Here is a 20,001-nt window from a genome sequence, read left to right on the forward strand (position 1 = left end):
TTCAGACAAAGAACTGTAAGAAAATGAAGAGCTGTAAGAGAATCAATATATCCTTTTGGGTTTTCTGCCACCATTTGTGAAAAAAAAAAAAAATCCTCTACGTTGGGAACCCTCAAAGGCACAACAGCACCTTAAAAGAAATACATTAACTTTTTCCATTGCAGTTAAGTGAAACACTCACAGGAAAAGATCAAATCTTTTGACTGTACTTCTCAAGACCTCCCAGGAGAGACTTCTGTTCCTGCACAGTGAATTACAGGAGTGCTCCAAACTACTTGAAGAGGTCCACCATAAATGGCTCGGTTCCTTGACTTGCATTTAGACAGTATAGGTTTCCTATCAAACTCTCTTTAGTCTTGGGAATATTTAGAAACATCACCTCTTTCCAGTAGGATCAGTCCAAGTGCTGAAAGATACTAGATGCAGTTATTGATGTTTGCTCACACTTACAAAACCAGTGGATAAGATAGTTCAGTTCTTCCTGTGTCACATGAAATTTAAGGTGTGTTTGGAAGAGCTCTCCTACTCATCACAGGGTGTTAATTTGCCATTAATATAAAATAAAACATTGCTGTGCAAGAGCTCTTTATAAATGATTAACTGGCCTCAAATCCTCTTGTTCTGATTCACACCAAAGTTTCAAGCAAGTCCTGGGATCTGACACTGAACAGAGGCTCCACTGTTCTGCTCCGTGCTCAAACCACAGATGAAAAAGTCCCTTCCACCAAAGTCTGGGGAGGGGACGGGAAGGGAAGGAAGGGGAGGCGAGGCGAGGGCGAGGCGAGGCGAGGCGAGGCGAGGCGAGGCGAGGCGAGGCGAGGCGAGGCGAGGCGAGGCGAGGCGAGGCATTGCTTTAGCCATTTCCCCTTTCTTTGTTTCCTTTGTTTTCTTCTACATTTTTTTCAGGACACTTCCTGTAGCACACCCTTAACTCCTTCAGTTCTTGTTCTTTGTTTTCCCATCCTTTTGGTGCTTTGAGAGTCAGTGTCAGAAGATGAGATACACATTTCTACAAAGGCCCCTTCCAAATTTAAAGTCATAGCAAGGGATCTTAGTCTTCCGAGTAAGGAAGGGGCTGCCACAAGTGGACCAATACTCACTTCCCTTCTGACATTTCTCCACCAGACCAAGCAGAGCAGAAGAAGGGTCCTGCAGAGGACCAAAATGTTGTTAAAGCCAAGGCAAAAGGCTGCACAGATGGTCTGAAACCATGAGCTCCACCTACACCCCACAAATATCTTTTCTCCTGAACTCCCACCACCTCGTTTCAAAAGAGGGTTCATCTGTGATAGAACAGCTCAAGGGATAGGGGCTCCCAGGCAACTTCTCTTAGTTGACCCTTGGAGTCACTGCCGTTCAGAATCCATCTTCAAGATATCATACGTGGCAGGGCAGAAGTGAGAATGCAGTTGAGCCAGCAACGCCTGTGATGTGATCTTTAGCCTTGTCCCTTGGCTCTTCTTGTTCCATACATGCACTGCATAGGTGTTCTTTAGGAGTTCCTGAAGCTCTGAGGAGCTCACCACTTCAAAGTATTTCTTCCAGTCCTGCCACCGAATGGGATAAAAAGCCTCCCGGGGAAGAGCACTTACCCCTTTGCAGCTCTTACTGCTCCGAAGACTCCTAATGGAGCACCACTTCTTGAAGACACGCGTTAGGAGCTGTGGGCCTTGATGCCCCCAGATCCAGCTGTTGTAGTTCTCCACAAAGTCCTGCATGCAAAGCTCTATGAACTTGTGTCTGGGTTTAAAGGACAGAAAGGCCCCATTCAATACATACTTGGACTGGGTACCAAGCACATTGGTGAGGTTCTTTAAGTTCTTAAGCACAATGAAGTCTGTGTCCAGGTAGATGCCACCAAATTTCCACATGATGGCAATTCTGCAGGCATCAGACAGGATGGGGAAGAAATAAGGCTCCCAGCGCTGCTGAGCCTGTGAGTACCACTTTGCGAGAGGTGTCCCAGAGAAAAGCTCTGGCAAATCCAAGGGCCGGATTTCCACATTGGGGAAGCAGCTCAGCAATGAGAAGCCCCAGTGGTTGGGTAACGAGGCATTTCTTTTGGCCAAGCCTTTCATGAGCACCACAACCCTTGTCCCAGGGTGTGTCCGTGCAGCGGACTCCACAGAGCATGTGAACAGGTCATTTGGGTTGATTCGCTCAGAGGTTTCCACAAAAAACACATCCCCAGGTGGAGGAGGAGGCCCATCAGCAATGGGATGGGCAGGAGACGGCACAGAGTGAGCACAGCGGATTTCAGTAGGCAAGCTGTAGACTTGGTCCCTGACCTTAGCGTCCTCCGTGATTCTCCAGTACAACAGGATGGAGACAAAGGACATGAACTTAAAGGTGAGGATGAAGAGGGCCCTCAGCTTGTGGCTCAACACCAACCGGGTCAGTTTTAGCAGGCAGTTGGGCATCCTGAGCATTCTTGTTCCCATCAGAGCTTGTTCTACCACAAGACACATCGTGATCTGATGGTGAGGAAAACAGAAAATACATTAACAGGCAGGTCAGCAGACCACAAGACATAGTACAGTACTATGGCAGAACTACACACTGAACACTGAATTTAAATTACATGTTGAATTTAAGCATGCCAGCATGCTTAAATTATACCTTTGGAACATTTCTTAAAAAGTGTCCTGGCTTCTCCATACCATAGCAATGCCCATAGGCCCCCATCAGAAACCATAGCCCTTTTTCAGGTTGTTAGAGGGTGAATAAAACTCACCTGCACACCCACAAAGGAGCTCAGAGGGATGATGGCAGGAGGGGGAGCCCAAGTAATATCATGCTGGGCCCACCACTCCCAGGCCCTCCATGGGGGCCATCAGTGGCCCATCTACATAAGCTCTGAGGAGTGCAGGAGCACAGAACCACAGAATGTCTGGGGCTGGAAGCGACCTCTTGAGGTCGTCTGGTCTAAACCCCAGCTTAAGCATGGCCACTTAGAGCAAGTTGCCCATGGCTGCGTCTGGTTGGATGTTGAAGATCTCCAAGGAGAGGACTCCACAACCTCTCTGGGCAACCTGTGCCTTTTACAAGGCTCATTTACTGTCCTGGCCAGACACCAAGTTTAGTTCTCTGAAGTCCAAAGCACGGATTTAACTGTAAAGAGATACGCTGCAGCAGATGCAAGAGCAGAGCTGAATTTATCTCCCAGAAAGTCCAACAGTTTTTAACAGCCTGAAATAAGGTGCATTGGACTCCTGCAATGCACAGTCTAGTTAAAGAGAACTGTGAACAATGTACCAATGCTTTCCTCAAAGCCTCCATACTCCAAGCAGTGCTATGCTTTTAGTATAAAAAACCAGTAAGGTTTCACAAAGAATATTCTCTTTAAAAGAAGAAGAAAAAAGTGAAGTTGTCTGCAAGATGCAAAACATTTTTGCGTCTTCTCTGTTTTAACCCGTTTCTTCCTTTGTGGTAAGATTTTGCATGACTTAAAAGAAATACAATCAATACAATCCATCAGTAAAAGCAGAAGTTTTATGACACAAACTGAAAAAGTGCAGAATGTAATAGAGAACTCCATTATGCCTGCTGCAGACAGCTACAGGTCAGCTTAATAACAGTACAGGATTTGCCATTTTAAATTAATCATACTTAAAAAAAAAAAAATCTCCACTGAGGTTCATCTCTCATTTTTTTGTCTAATTGAACAACAACAAAAAAAATCTAGCAATTTTTCAACACGTACCAAGTCACTCAGTGCTGGCAGCACCAGGCCCTAGCAGGCTTGGGACCAGCCACGTCACAGTGTGCTGCCTTTCTTCTCCATGCCCTTGACTTTCCTTAAGATTTCAAGAGGACAACACACATTTTCTTTCCACATAGTTACAAGAAATGGCACAACCCTGCCATCTGCCCCCACCCTGTTCTTTCCCATTTCTCTTTGCAGCTCCAGTCTGGTTTGGAAGGAAGAAGAGCATTGTCAGCATGGGAGATTTATTTGTTCTGTGGCTTATACCTTCACCACTCGTGAACACCTGCAACTAGCTGGGGCTGGTCCTTCTCTAAAAAGCTGTAATTGGGAAAATGCCAACGTGCCAACCCAGCACTGTGAGGATATATCAGTTTCATGTACAGAGAGGGGAAATGCCTCCCAGGTTACATCCACCTGAGGTTTGCGCTGTTAGACCGTGTCATTGCTAAACCAATTTGCATCCCAACATAATAAATATACTGTCACAGACAAAACAGTCTTGACTTGGGGAATTTCATTTATTACCCATTAACAGAAACTTCTAATTACTGATTCAGTTATCAATTAAAAAAAAAAAAAAAAAAAAAAGCCAAGCAATTAAACAAACACTTCAGGAAAACACCTTTCCTCCCCTTTCCCCAGGCTTCTCTTCAGTCCAGCACCTCTTCCACACTCCTCTTCCAGTATCAACTTCCCTCTTTTCCCTGCATGTTACACCCAATCTGTCCCAGTTCCTTCAGGCAATACATAGCAGTTTCCTTCCTCTGCTCCCTACATCTTACTCTTTTGCTTCACTATTCCTTGCTTCTTACTGCTCCTCTGCTGTACCATGGATCTTCCACAGCCTAGTCTCTTGGGGTGTACCTGTCCTGGCACTGGCTCTCATTGGGCCACAGTCCCTCAAGGATGTCCCCGTCCTGCTATGGCTTACCCACGAGTCACAGTTCCTCAGGAATGTCCCTATGCTGGCATGGACTGCCCACAGGCCACAGTCCCTCGAGGGTACCTGCTCCAGCACTGAACACGTCCTTCCAAGACAGCATCTCAAGCCATGTATCCAACAGCATCCTCTTCCACAGCCTCCTCCACATCCTCCCTTCGCTCTAGAGACAGCTCTTCACCGCCTTGTGTTTCCTCTCCCATCCCCTCCACCTCCTCACACCTTTGCTCCTGTGTCCTTTCGCTTGTCCTTGTGCAGGCCTTTTTGGGCCTCCTGCCCCATGTCAGCTCCTGTTTTGTGACTCCTCACATGTCTTCCCATGTTTGTCCTCCTACGGTGCTCTTTTGTGACTCCTGTCGTGTCTCCTCTCCGTGTCTCCTCTCCATGTCTCCTCTCCCTAGAGAGGCTACAACCCTTTCTTAAAGGCATTTGAGCAGAGGTGCCATTAGCTGATCTGACAGGTTGCAGTTTCGGTGTGCAATAAGCTGTTTTCATGCTCATGGCTTTCTTCTCCTACACAGACCACACCTACAGTCCCAGTGCCCCAAACCCTGACACTTATGCCCAATACAGTGTTCCTTGTAACAATTAAATAAAGAGAAGTTCCTAGCATTTTATTTTCTTTTTTCCCTACAAGAGTAAAAATTTGCATTTTGGATTACGAACTGCTGAGCAATTCTGCGCAAATGTTTCCTCTACAATGGAAATCCTTTAAACAAAGAAAGTGAGAGGCCATAAGTGACACATTGTCTCTTATCTACTTTCAACACAAAGGACTTGCCAGCTACACGGATCTAAGGACAAATTTCTACCAAAGGAGTGTATTTGTTCAGGTATCTAGGGCAGAAAAATCAGCTTACCAAATGAAGCTTTTCTGATGGTTTAGCTTCCAGAGAGTTGAAGCATAGATCTTGGAAAAAGTGTGGGAGGGTAAAAAGCACGTTATTGCTCCCCCAGCGTCTCTCCCCAGGGAGCGTTGGTGAAATAGCACTGTCCCAGTTTGTCTTCTTTGAAAGACACTCAGCAGCTGAAGAGGAGAGAAGGCAGTAAATCTCAGGCAGTAAATAGTAGCAGCAGATGACAACAGCTGTTCCAGCAACAACAGTGAAACACCACAGAAACCTTGGGTTCCTCCTCCAGGGCAGTGCAAACACCTCCAGGGCTAGAGCAAAAGCTCCGTTTCTTCCTATCATGTCTGCTGAAGTCTGGCACATCTGAACCTATGAGGTGGTTGATGGTGAAACAACACTCAAGTTCCATCAAGTAATTAATTTTGACTGATGGAACAAAGCAAGTGACCACAAGCACAGAAGTGACTGCCACACCAATGCAAACATGCAGCTGTGTTTGCTTAGAATACACTCAAGCTTTGACTTTAGAGGCGCTTTATAACAAAAAGCAAAGAGAACATTGATAAACTCTGAGCAAGGGAGTTTCCTGATTTGTCAGAAAGAGAAGCTTTAAGGCTTTGCTGTGACAGTGCACAGATGGCTTTCCAGCAAGCAATTCCCACAGCAGCCTGAATCAAGAGCCAGGTCCTCCTTCACAGAAACCACGCTGCACTTTCCCATGGGGCTGGGGACAGAGCTGTTGAGTTCATTTACTGCACTGCACATGCCAAGGAATAAACTCATTGATTATTGTGAAACACTTTCAGTATCAGACTTTCCGTGCAGGACAGTGTGCTGCAGCCTGGTGTCGATCACAGCACCCATCCTACAAAGTAGCCTTCCTGTGCTATGGGATACCTGCTTGTGCTTCAGACCTGATGGCTAGCTAAGCACAGCTGAAGCAGCATGTTGTTTGCTGAACAAGGCACAAGAGAATGCCACCCAGCCATGAGGCAGACAGGGCTGCACTTACCTGAGGGTGGTACAAGAGAAGTATAGAGCATTTCTCTAGCAGCACAAAGTGCTGCTTTAAAATGTTTTGATATGCTGCCTAAGCGTATTGAGGTTGGACTAGGTGATCTTGAAGGTCTCTTCCAACCTAGACGATTCTGTGATTCTAATACTGAGTACAGGATATTTTCCCAGATGAATGTTACAAGAGATGTAGGATCTTTTTGCTGCTGCTTAATGGAGGATATCTTATCCAAAATTAATTCCTCTCTGCTTATAGAGTCTTCCTCAGAAAGCCATGACAAGTTTTTCGGGGGCTGCACTTGTATCTTTTCCTCTAAAAGACACTGGAAACATGTCACAAGAAAATGCATAAAACCTCAAAACCTCAATCAGAGGAAAGCCATCAAGGTAAACTCTTAAGCAACTTTTGGAACACCAAAATTAAGTATATTAATCTTGAAATTAGAGTTATGAGAATTTAGAATCAGCATCAAATGCATTTGGTGGTAAGGCATTTGGTAAGTATAACCAAAAGCACCTGCTGAAAGTTTACACAAATCAGCTTTCAGTTGCTGCATTTCAGACCAGCTAGGGAAATGCATTTCCTTCCTTTCAAGCACAATAGAAAATCAAAGCTAGCAAAGCTTTTATCAGAAACAAGTTGGGAAAAAAAAAAACAGACCTACAGACTACACACGTTGTCAAAGCAAAGTGTGCCACACCTTGTAAAGACTATATACAACACTGCTCCGTCCCCTCAGTTTTGATCCCTTTACTCTTTCAAGTTTAGCACATTTACCAAGCCCATTACATAGGAAGTGATATGTTGTGAACTGTTACAATGTGCTGTGGAGAGTTATGGTCAAGACCGGTCTTCAGAAATGCTTTCTCATTGAGGATTTAACTACCGGATCAAGAGCAGAGATTTCTAATATTGAAATCTGCCTGGTGAAATGAATCCAGGGATGAAGGAGAAGCAGCCATTTCTGATTTGCACTTTTCCTTTCTGAGACCTGTCCTCTGCAGCAGTGAGCAGATCTTGCATGACGGGTCTGCCAAGTGGGGGAGTGTGGGAAGGTAGGACCATTGGGTGGATACGTGCTCCTCACCCCCAAATGCTCCAGCTGCTCAGGCACACCTGAGGCCAGGGTTACCCAAAAAGACCATGAAAGTTTATTTTTTTTTTTAATAAAGAAAAATAAGTTTAAGGAAATGTTATTAGTCTTTAGACTACTTATGGAGATATAAAGCTCTGCACATCTTTCCAAGGATATCAGATGATCTTGAGCACTTCTTAGTGATGCTTCATAAAGGCATCCCAAATATTCAGAGGAAGACCAGTTAAGATAGGTGTCATGATGCTTCAAACTGGGAGCTGGGGCTGTCATACTTTATCAGGATGAAGCTAGACAGAGCTTCCTGGAAAACAGAACAGTTCTTCAAAACTCTGATGCAAGCACTGCTGGAGACAACTTCTCCTTATTAAACTGAATATTACACAATATAAGGCAAAAGCATGGGAAATAGAGATATAATCCTCCCTCTTCCCTGAGATACTCCTGAACGTTTCTCTGAATGGACTTGGAGTTGGGCCACCTGGGATGTCCTTAATGCACAAGGTGTTCTACCTCAGGACATGACAGCAGCAGATACAGGGAAAGCAATACTTCTGAAAAATCCAGCATGTGGAGAATCAGAGTTTAGCCTTAATGCTGCAGTGTGGCCCATACTTGGAGATGCAACATCTTGAGGTCTGCAAAATCTTCATGAATAATACCTCCAACTCAACTATTTGCCACTGGGAAGGAAAAGTTAGGGTCACCCTAATCCAAATGCAGTATGGAAAATTGAGAATGAACAAGCTGAAAGTTTAAAAGAGGAAAATAGGCTGAAAGGTGAATTATATGTGAAAGATTTAATTTGGTTATACTTAATTCTAAAAGTCTGTGTATCTGTGTGTTATAGTGACTGGGATGGAAATATTTGGGACAGCTCAGATGAATCTGATGGGAAAATTACTGATTCCATAACAATTGGACCCCTCGTCAAACAAGAAATCACTGCTGATGAATCATGGGGGAACAATCAACTGAGATGAAATACTACTTAAGTTTGAGGTTTCGATGTTGATTATTTGAGAAAAATTCAGGCAGCATATCAAACACAACCTGTGGAGTCAATAGTTAAATGGTCGTGCTGTCTCTGGCATGATAAAGCAGCAGGAGTATCTTTGCAGGATCAGCAGAAGATTTATATATAAATTTTCCTCACCCTCAGAGGGAATGTCCCCGAACCTTACAGACCTTTGTGATTCAGTGGGCAGAAGGGGTCCATTACCAAGATTGGGCAAAGGAATCTCTGATCACCTGGTGAGCTCCAGATGAACTGCAGGAAGCATTATTACTAGTGGCTATGATAACCTTATTGCATTGAACCAGTATCCCATGTGATGAACCTAGTCCATGGGTCATTCCTGCTACGTCCCTTAATTTGAGGTGTGTTGAGAACGGAGCTGTGGGGCCAGGGAAATGAGCAGTATACAATGTTCAATGGCAAGGGGGTAACAAGCGACTCCTTGATATGTTGCCCTCACCCATTTGTGATGTACCACCTCCATCTGATTCATACCAAAATACCCAGACTCTATTTTTAGGTTCTGTTTTGGGTTCTGTCTAATGTTTGTTTTATAGCTGAATCAACTCGAAAGGTTAAAAAGACAGGGAAGGGTAAAGCTGCCCTCATTCACCTTCATCAGGACATCCAACACATGAGAGACAGAGAGGCCAGCTCCTGGTAGAGCCCTGATGGGGCTTACATCAAGAAAGATGTTTGATCACTGCGATCATCACATTTCTGAGCAACAGATTTCTAAACTACCTGATATCCAAAGGGATGAAGAGATTTTGTTTTCCCTTCAAGTTGTCTGAACTTTAACATAAGCAGCCAGATAACACCAGCAGCTAGAAAGACTCACCTGGAACAAAGTTCTACCCCGCTTCCCTTAATGATGGACTGTCAATTTGACATGAAATGAACAACAATGTGAGAGACTTTCCTTCCCTCTTATAATTGTTGCTGGTGTTGACTACACCACCCTCAAACGCCAGATGTTGAATTCTGGTGGTTGGCAGAAAAAATCTATGAAATATTTTGGTACCAGCCTAATTTACTAAACTTACTTCCCAATACTCTGAATTACCAACAGCAACCTCTTAAAGTACACTCCTGTTACAAATAGGAGTAAAGCACCCCCTTGGTGCTTTATAATGCCACAGTACACAAATTCAGGATGGGTGGGAACAAACAGCTGTAATTGCTCCTTTTATTACAACCACACCCAAGCACACCATGTTTTAAACATAACAGCACACAAGCTTCTCTTGATGCTGCCCTGAGAGCTACACAGGCCTGTGAAAATCAATCAGCAGTTACAAACAAATTTGCTTTTGATGTCTTGAAATTATAAAATCTTACATGGAATGCTAATAACACAAATCATCAAAGATGCTATAATTTCACTGGTCCTAGTTCTACACACTATGGTCTGTAGAAAAATGGTTGGCTGAGCACTAACAATAGCTGGAATACATATGGCCCAGACAACACATCTGGCTGTACAAATAGAAATCTCTTTTGGATAATCTGGTTGAGCCAAACATGCTTAATGAAATTTAATTACTCTCCTGATCCACAGTGCTTGTTCTGAAAACATCACAATAATTCCAGGCAAGGCTGGTGGCCTACTGTTTTAACACCTGGATGGTTTTGGCTTTGTGGCATTGATACCTATAAGAGTCTACCACCATGGTGGTAGTTGCACTTTGCATTTTGATTTTAAAATCTAACCCTTAGTTTTCCAAACAACCATTACCTGGTACTTCATAAGCACAGAACGCACAATCCCTTAGCAACAAGATCAACTGCATTTCATAAAGCTATATATTCATTGCTTCTAAACTTGGGTGTTGCCAAACTGGAACGAGCTATTGATAACATCTCCACTGTACCCAATACTACCCAAAATACTACTGTGTATGCTTTAACAGATCTGCAAAGATTAGTTTGCTTTACAATTGGCAATCTAAAATTGCTGGGCCTTAGATCATCTTTTAGCTTCACTTGGAGGAGTTTGTGTATTCATACAACCTGTTGCTTTTATGCTAACAAAGCATAAAAGCCAAATAAAGCCAAAAAGACTGAATATGATGTTAACATTATTCAGCAGCACATCCATACTTTTCACCAAATAGTGCAAAGACAATTCTTGCTTGAAGGCCTGTCCACGGTCTTGGCTGCCAGGCTTCAGAATATGGGGATGGCGTGCCTGACTGCTATTAGCTTCCATTTTAATTGTGGGATCTATGCTTTTCAGTATTGCATCTTGTATCAAACCACCACGTGTATCACTTCTATCTAAACTGGTACAATTTGTGTGTGCTTTATCTGTCAAACCATCCCAGAAGCTCCAGCAACATTGGTCCCAAATGGATGTCTCTTCCACTTCAGACATTAGGTGGCAAGAGAGACGCATCACGTATGGTGTAGTCTCACTCCTACTGAGCTTTAACTGGTCATAGGCCAAAGGGTGGAGTCGTGGGAGCATCTACAGAGGTAGCTTGACTGCAGTCAGAAAAGTTCTGACTGCTGAACACAGACAGAAGGAAAAGTCTGCCAGCCTGAGAACAGGCCTAGGAACCAAGGACATCCTTGCAGTGGGGCTGAACATTTCATACAGAGACATCCTGAAGACATTGTGTCATTGATGAGAGCAGAACAGGAAAAGGAGGAATGACATCTCCTGAGAAATTACGGATTGATGTGAGAAATAAAACTTGTTTAAAGGAAAATAATGGAAAACAAGAAACATCATCTATCAGCTGTCTCAGAAAGACCACAATCAACAGCATCCATCGGTTGCCTAAGTGGTGGTGCCTACACCCTCTCATGTCTCAAGGATATAAAGGGGGATGATGGTTTGTTGCCCAAGACAGAGCTTCACATGCTCTCTTGTTTGTGTTGTTCCTCTTCCCTCCTTAAACAGGCTGAAGCTGCGCTGGAACATCGGGTTGACTGGTGACATGATGATGACTCCTGAACTCTGCAGCACACCACACCCCGTGATGCATACTGGCTCTGAAGCAAGGCTCTGTTCACTACTTTGTTCCCCTTTTGGATCATGACAGTTGCTAACAAAATAACTGCCGCCAAGTGAAAGCACCACACAAAATAAGATTTATAGATTTGAACAACCAAAAAGGTAAAGGAATTAAAGCATTTGTTTGGGCAGGAGTGCCTGTGGGGAAAAAAGGCAAGTCTAGATGAGCACAGAGAAAGGTGTCATAGTCTCAAAGCCAAAAGACACACTACAAGACTTTCATGAGCTTGGGAAGAGCAACCCCTCAGGAGCTAAGTGATAGTACAGCTATGCTGATTTACTGGGGGTACCAGAAAAGATGAGAAGGGTGAACCCAATCTCTCCTGCCAGCACATACCTGATCCAAACCACAATGGTACTTATGGCAAGACTTACTCAATGCTAAACACTATGAATGTGGTCTCACCTCTGTATGGAATAGCCATATCAGTATGGTTTTATATGGCAGTTACAGTAGGCAGGCAGCAACTTGTCTCTATAGCAATTATCAAATTAAAAAAAAACGTAAGATGGATGTAAGATTACTCATAAGTACTTCTTGACACACACAGTACTGGTCAATGGCACAACAAAACCAAACTGACAGCTAATTTTTTGCTAAGCCCACTCCCGTCCTCCTCAGACTCTTCCTTAATGCTCCTCTGCCCCTGCTGTAAACAGTCCTGAAAGCTCAAGCACCAAAAAGCTAATTCTGCTGAAGGATTTCACCTTCTTACTCGTTTAGCTCCCACAGCCAGTTTTGCTCCACCGCAGGGTGAGACAGGCACAGGTAGTGGCACAAAGAGAGATGCAGGAAGAGGTGACCAGGAGGCTGCATCATTGTAGTGGTAGCACGTAACTCATCTCAGTAGCAACATCAAATTGCACAGTCTACAACTTCACGGTCCCCAGCTGTGAGATCCCTTGGCCCTGCAAGAACCCTGAGCATGAAAGGCTTCATCAGTGCCACTGATCAATGCCTTGAGAAGCGGTGGGAATCCTGTGAGAAGGCAAATCTGGCTCACAGCAGTGAGCTGCACACCTAAAACCAGGCAGATTGCCTTTCACCCAGCATCAGACCTGCTGTTCCTCAAGGATGACTATCACTTTTGTGCTGCTAAAGGAGGGGCACAAGAATGAAAAAAGGGCCATCACTTCTTCCCACAGAGCTGCTGCCTTGAGACAGCTGGAATTTCTACAAGAACCATAAAAAGGGGAATTTGAGCCCCATAAGATTAGCTCCTCAGGCTTCCACAGTAACAAAAATAGCAGCAGCAGTGCAAAGGCAGAGGATCTCAGGAGAAGCTGGTGGGGGATGCATCAGGGTGCAGAAGCAACGAGCCTGTGGTAAGCAGCTTCTCATGCATTAGGAAACACGTGCTGATTTAAGTCATTTTTAGCCAAGGCTGTGGGACTCACCACCTTTCAGCAAGTTCACTGGGTTTAGATTGCTACAGTTACAGGAGTTACATGTATGTGGTTCCTTTCAACTATTTCACTGGGTCTTTCTTCCCCCTGCTACCACAGCGAGCATTTCCACAGCTCCACTGTGAGTGTCCATCCTTCTCCCTCAGACCTCAACCCTTACCCCGGCTCAAACTCTGACCTTTTTCAAGGCATGTCTGCGAGAAACATGATGGCCAGCCATGCTCCCTCCTGACACTGGCTCTTCCGCCTTTCCACTCGCCTCCAAGCCAGCCCATCGCTGCTGGCAGCAGGATCGGTGCATCCCTGCGCTCCAGCTCACCCTTTTCTCCGCATCCTCCTGTTACACTACTGTCGTTCACCTGGACCCAGGGCTTCAGCGCTCACCTCTCCCTTCTCACGTTGCACAGAGTCTTTTCAGGCTGTGGTACAGGCGGGCACCCTACGTGCGGCCCCCGGCACCCCCCTTAGCTCCCTTCAGAAGCCGATGCCTGCGCAGGAGGCCACGCAGGGAACCAAGGGGTGCTCCCCTGCAGAAAGCCCAGCCAGAAGGACGTGCCGCAGCGGGAAGGGAGCCATCCATTCCCGCCGGACCCTCCGCGGCTCTCCCCTACGGTCCGAGGCCAGCTCTTCCCTGCTCTGAGCCCCACGGAGACGAATTTCCAAAAGCAGCTCGGCTCCAGCCCACGGGAAGCTGCTCATGGAAAAGTCTTCCGCGGAAAAAAAAAAAAAAAAAAAAAAAAAAAAAAAAACACCTTTTCCCTCAATTCCCCTCCTCCGGACGAGCCCCTCGGGCAGCCCTCCCAGGCCCGGTCCCCCCTTTACCCCGCTCACCTCTCTGCCGCTGGGCAGCGCGGCCGGGACGGGGCCGGCACCGGGGTGGGACCGGGGACAGGACTGGGGACGGGACCCCCGCCGCTGCCCCGCCCCGGGGCCGCCTCCGGGCGGAGCGGGGCCGACCCTTCGGGTCCCACCAGAAAGCGGCGGGCAGAGCCGCTGAATTCGCGTTTTCTTTTCTTTTTTTTTTTTTTTTCAGCCCCACCTCTAGATTTAAAAAAAAATATTTTAATATCTTATTTTACTATTTTATTTTATCATCTTTTTCTTTTATTATTTTTTCTTTTATTATTTATTTTATTTCCTCTCACCCGTAATCCTATCCCCGTGTTACCCTCGATTTTGGGTAAAGCAGCCGCAACGCATCGCCGTGCCTGTCGGGCGGGGGCTGCAACCCAGGCGGATGGGAGTTTCCCGTGCCACCCACTGCCATGGGAAATGATTGCAAAGCAACGCAAATCAACAAAAAATGATGAAATTGCAACAATCAGTTAAATAAATAAATAAATAAATAAATAATGTAGCCTGTGGATGAGCTGCTTGCAAATTGCAAGGGAGTTTCATAGCTTGACTGCAAGGTTATGGAACAGCCTGTGTGGGAAGATCACCAGAGATTTTAGGAAATGTGTTAGACAATAAGCATGAATGGTTTACATAGAGGTGATCCTACCTGGAACAGGGTTTGGACACAAATCCTTTAGAGATGCCTCCTAGCCCTGTTTTTCATGACTCCCATGATACAGCACACTAGTTATGCATTACAAAAGCTTACCCATTAGAAACATTTCAACAAAATAAATTATGATGCTGTCCTTAAATAAAATAAAATAAAACAAAATTTACCCACAGTCAAGTAAACTGAAACTGCTTTTTTTTTTTTTTTTTTTTTTTTTTTTTTTTTTTTTTCCCAGAGGTAACATTAAACCCTTTCTTTCATAACAGCAGGCCTGAAATTAAATTGATGTTAAAATGGATTTCAAGATATTTTTCACCATCCTCACTGGGCAGAATTTAGGCTTAAGGAGACAGAGTCACAATGGATGTTCACTCTCCTGTGATCGCCTCCCTGTGCCAACACACAAGGGACAGAGCTGCCCATATGCTCGGAGGGGGTCATGATCCAGCCCAGGCCTGGATGCAACTGAGAGCCTGGCCATGTCTCAGAGAGACAATAGAGTCCGCAGAAGGCAAATTACCACCCCCATATCCACTGCAAACAGTGTGAGACTATGCAAATAACCCTCCCAAAGCACATTGCAGGACAGGAGCAGATAGCTTCCTGTGAGCTCATTTCAGAACCGTAACTCACCTGCATGAACGCAACAGTTTTTGAGGGTTTTCAGCCTGGTTTTGACTTGACTTCAGTTTCCTGCCTCCTCTGCCAGCCAGTTTGGTGGCTTGGGTTTGAAGGGAGGGGACAGGCACAGCAAAACAGTTGGCTTCACCCTCATGCCTCATTCAGAACCAGCACACTGATCCAGTGCTAGCCCTGCTGGCAGAGAGGTCCAACCTCATGGAGGGCTCGCGCCAAGTCTGTCCTTGTGGAAGTAGTCACGGCCCTGGCCTCTCAGCATGCACCAAAAGTCATCAACTTGCCAAAGGTGGGGAAAAATGCATGGAGGGCAGGGAAGGTGGCCAGTGGGGTCATTAAGCCCTTGCAGTGTTTGTCATGGACATCACTGCTACTGTAGGTACCTCACCTCAAGGGGATGGACTGTAGCTGAGGGACCAGCCACAAGCGCCTCTCCAGGCAGCAGGCCCAAACCATGCCACCCATTTCCACCATCCTGCTTGGCCACAACGGGACAGGCACTGGAGCGCAACCCCGCTGCCAGGCTTTCATGATCAGATTTCTGTGGAAAGGAATGAAGAAATGAGTTGAATGTCTCAGCTAGCAGGTGCTCACCCCCTCGAAATGAAGTTGCAGAGAGAAGCAGAGTTGGCAGATAAGAAGAAAACCTTTTAGAAGCATTAACTCAGTGCCCTTAGGGTGGTATCACATTTATTGATCGGTGCTTGCCAGATAAATTTTGCTAGTTGAGTCAACTGCAATTAGAAGCAATGTGTCCAGCAAGCAGCTTAGAAATGAAAACATGATAAGAGGGGAACTGGAACAACATGTTACCTCCAGAAAGATGGCAGGATGTCTGCTGCATAATTTAAACCCAAAGGGAGCTCTGGTACTGCAAGCATAAGAGCCTCCAGTTGGACTAACAGCCAGAAGCCTTCTAGCGTCCACAAAAATGGCCCAAGTGCATATCTGTTTCAGCTTTTACCCTGGTACGCTCACTCAGGACAGGAATAAATATGAGCAACACCAATGCATCTATGTTTGGCTGTGAGGAGCTGCAGGAAGAGCTGAAATAGATGGGATGTGTGGAAATCACAGATGCTTTCCGGCTGTAAGAGTTTGAGATTGCAAAAGGTTTCCCTGGCCTGAAACCAAAGAGTTGAATTAATAATCTGCACCAAATTGCATTGAATCATACTAGAATGTTTTCTGCCAATTGCATCAAAAAACTTCAAATTGTGTAACATTTAAATGACAAAAATGAAGAAATGTTTCAAAAGGAATAATTGTTTTCAGTTGCAGGGAAAATTTTTGGCTAGGAGGAGTCAAATTTGGATATATATATTATTATATTTTTGTTGGCCAACCTTTACTTCCCTACATCATGCTTTCTTTTAATTTGGATATTCACTAAAATTTACTCTTTCTTACTAGTGTTATAAGTTGGACCACACAATTTACTGGTCTATTGAAATTATTTTATTAATCAAGTAAGCAGACACGAGCAAAACAGTGCTGGGCAGCTGGGGAGTCTCCGCTCCACCATGGCATGCAACTTCCCCTTTCCAGTGTCGCTGTTTTATAGCATTGAAGTTCCGGCTTGTCGAGACTTGTCGAGACCTGTCGAGACCTGTTGACTTGTCGAGACCTGTCCTGAGACTGTGCAGTCTGTTGTTGGGGGTCGTTATTCTTCCTCCGGTGATCATGCGTTGTGCTTGTGTTCAGGTGGGGGCAAAACAGGATGTCTTGCGGTGGGTGGGTGGTATCTTACAAAATCTTTGTTTTAACAAGGATGTTCACCCAACTCCCCTTCCCCATTTGTCCCCATGTTACAATGCCGTGAGTTGTGAAACCTTATCTCCTCAGTAGATTCTTTAAATTCTCAAGGACAATGAACAAACCCCTACTAATTTATCACAATCCCTCCTTTTTCTTTTTCTAACATATTTTGTTCAATGAATTTTTGCAATATCTGCTTGCTGAGCATCAAAGTTTCTGCGTTGTCCTCCTCCTGCTCAAGAGATTCATACTTAGCACGCACAAGCATAAGATGAGCAGCTTCTAATCGACTTTTCACAATTGTGATTACTTGATTGAATATACATGGTCCAAAAGTCAGTGTTAATATAAGTAACAACAAGGGGGCCCTGCTATGGTTGATAGCAGGGTAGTAAGCCAAGGTGAGTAATTAAACCAGGATTCATACCAATTCTGACGAGCCTCATTTTCCCTTTTGCGTTTTTCTAATCCTTCCCGCAATTTAGTCATTGTATCTCTTACCACCCCAGTATGATCTTTACCAGATGGTATTCAGCCACTGTGTGATGGGTATACGTATACTCTTCAGTGTGGTATAGAATCCTTGGTATAATGACCACCTGTACACAAAAATCATGAGATGTGTTAAACAATTTTAAAGATAAGCAAGGAGTGACTCCCAACAATGAACATACCCACCTAGTGTTATTTGCAGGAATTAACCATTTGTGTGTTTGGTACACATTTTTTTTTCAGTGGCATGGCACAGATCATTTTTATCTCTTGGAACTGTGCCGATACATCTACCTTTTCCCGTAACTTGGGTCAAAGTTATCCCGATTTCCTGACCCCAACTGCACTTGGAAGAATTTGAATATGGGGGCTTAACACTTACACATAGCCAGTACCCTTCAGTTATCTCCTCGGGGACAACCCCTTTCTTTTTTCACAATGCTTGGAAGCAGTGTGGGAAAGGATAACTCTGTCAACTTATTAGAAAACACTGTAGTAGGTTGGGCAGTCCCAGGTATCTTTACAGTCTGGACAACCAAACCTTCCCCTATTAACTCTTTATTAGGGCCCGACTACCTTGGAAGTCTCGGGTTTTTCCTTCTTTATTAGTATGAGTCCTCCCCTAACTGTTCCGTGTTCGTAAAATCTGACATGTTTCCTAGTACCCAGCTAGTATCATCCAGGTTTGTTATATTTATATATAGAACCTTGCATATTTCTTTATTTCCGTGGAAGGTTCCTGTATATCCTATACCATGCCCTCGCCACCTGTAACGGGGATCCAATTGTCGGTTACAACCTTGCAGCCCATATCCTACTCGTAAGAATTTATCCCGACCAGCCCCGAGTGTCCAGTCTGTAGCAATGGTTTCACACCCCCGGTATGCACAATAATACACGTTCAGGCATTTACAGTACCCCTTTCCCGGGTTAGAACTTGGGCAGAAATAAAATCCCATATATTCCCAGCATCAGGGCCTCGAGATCAGCCGACATAGTGTAGAAGTAAAGCTTGCCCCCCCCGATGTTATCTGGGTTGCAATAACCTGTTGATCTTCGAATCGACTTAAAGTCCATTTAAAAGGTTGGTGGGGGTGGTGTTGAGTCGCTATGCAGGATGAAATCACTGCGAGAACCCCCAAATACCGATAGGAATGGCTGAGGCCCATTTCTTTCCCCACTTATTCACTCCTCTGCCTCACTCGTCAGTTGGGTTGCAGCCAACTACGAGGTTTTAGTTCTTCTCGGCAGCAGTAGTGTTCTTCAGGGGAGAGCCTCTACCTTAACCCACGGTACCTATCGAGTTTGTCGCAATGTGAGCTTCAGGTCTTTGTTTCCTGGAGCGATCTCCCACTTCTCATCACAGATGGGTCCTTTAACACAGCTGGCATGTGTCCGTCCTTTCTCCACAGTCCGGATGACTGTTTCTGTAGTAAGCAAAACAACATAGGGGCCTTCCCCATCGTGGTGTTAAAAAAAAGTCTCTTTCCAAGTCTTAATTAGAATTGAGGGTGATCAAGTGGCAATTCCAAGTCATAGGGCATACCATATAGCATTTCAAAAGGAGAAATTCCTACATCAGTTCTGGGCTGCGTCCATATGTTTAACAGTGCAAGGGATAAGCATTTTACCCAAGAAGCCTTAGTTTCCAGCATAAGGTTTGTTAGTTGTTTCTTAATTTCACCATTCATTCGCTCTACCTTTCCAGAAGAGGAGGGGTGCCAGGGGCTGTGAAAATCCCATTCAGTCACGTGGTCAATTAGGACAAACAAGTAACTCGGTAAAGTCTACCTGTATACTTTGGAAAGGTCAAAGCCCTGGCTCCCGTCCCCCTCTAGATAGGTTACAGAAGACCTTTTTATTTACCCTTTGACATATAGTACATCCTCTGCATGTGTGCTTCCCTAAAGTATATATTTCTACACAGACATGCTTTCTTAGAACAACATCACACGTTGCTTGCACCTCCCAATGACTCTTCTGATGTAAAACAGTTAATATTTGCCTCATTATCACTTTATTCAGCATTTCTCTCCCATCAGGGAGTATCGATTTTCCTTAAAATGATCCACATATTTGTAACATTAATACCTCCTTGGGAGGTTGTAATTGCTCCAAAACCTTTTTTAGAATTTACCCAAATAGATAGGTGGCCCTGTAAACCCCTGAGGTAAAATTGTCCACCCATATTGTTGCTTCCGCCCCCATTTCAGGGTCTTTCCAGTCAGAGGTGAATATACATGTATGTTTGCACTCAGGTCAGAGAGCACTCCATTCATAACACTGTTATTCCAGTCTAACAATTCACTATTTGAATGCCCAATTTAATCATCAAATCCCTTCCCAACAAGTTAGTATCCGCCTTGGATACATACAATAATTGCCCAGTGATCATTTTATCCCCTGGTCTCAGCTTAGTATTCCCCAAAAATGGCACTGTTATCCCAGTACCTTCTACCCCCATCACATTTAGGGTTTCATTAGTTAATTTAATCCCTGATGCTTTACAAGTCAGTAATGACTTAACTGCCCCAGTGTATTGGGTTTGAT

At 44.7% G+C, this 20,001-nt stretch overlaps 1 protein-coding gene across 1 annotated transcript; it reads right to left on the bottom strand.

The window, feature by feature from the left end:
* Positions 1 to 302: 302 nt before the first annotated feature.
* On the bottom strand, positions 303 to 14,234 carry A4GALT (alpha 1,4-galactosyltransferase (P1PK blood group)). The gene is made up of 3 exons (XM_084302351.1): positions 13,887 to 14,234; positions 5,510 to 5,676; positions 303 to 2,474 (listed from the first exon to the last, which is right to left on the bottom strand). The coding sequence occupies exon 3, from the start codon at positions 2,466 to 2,468 to the stop codon at positions 1,347 to 1,349; it is 1,122 nt and encodes a 373-aa protein (XP_084158477.1). The 5' UTR covers positions 2,469 to 2,474; positions 5,510 to 5,676; positions 13,887 to 14,234; the 3' UTR covers positions 303 to 1,346.
* Positions 14,235 to 20,001: the final 5,767 nt, after the last annotated feature.

The sequence above is a fragment of the Netta rufina genome, assembly GCF_964035555.1.
Source record: "Netta rufina genome assembly, chromosome: 1".
Taxonomy (NCBI): domain Eukaryota; kingdom Metazoa; phylum Chordata; class Aves; order Anseriformes; family Anatidae; genus Netta; species Netta rufina.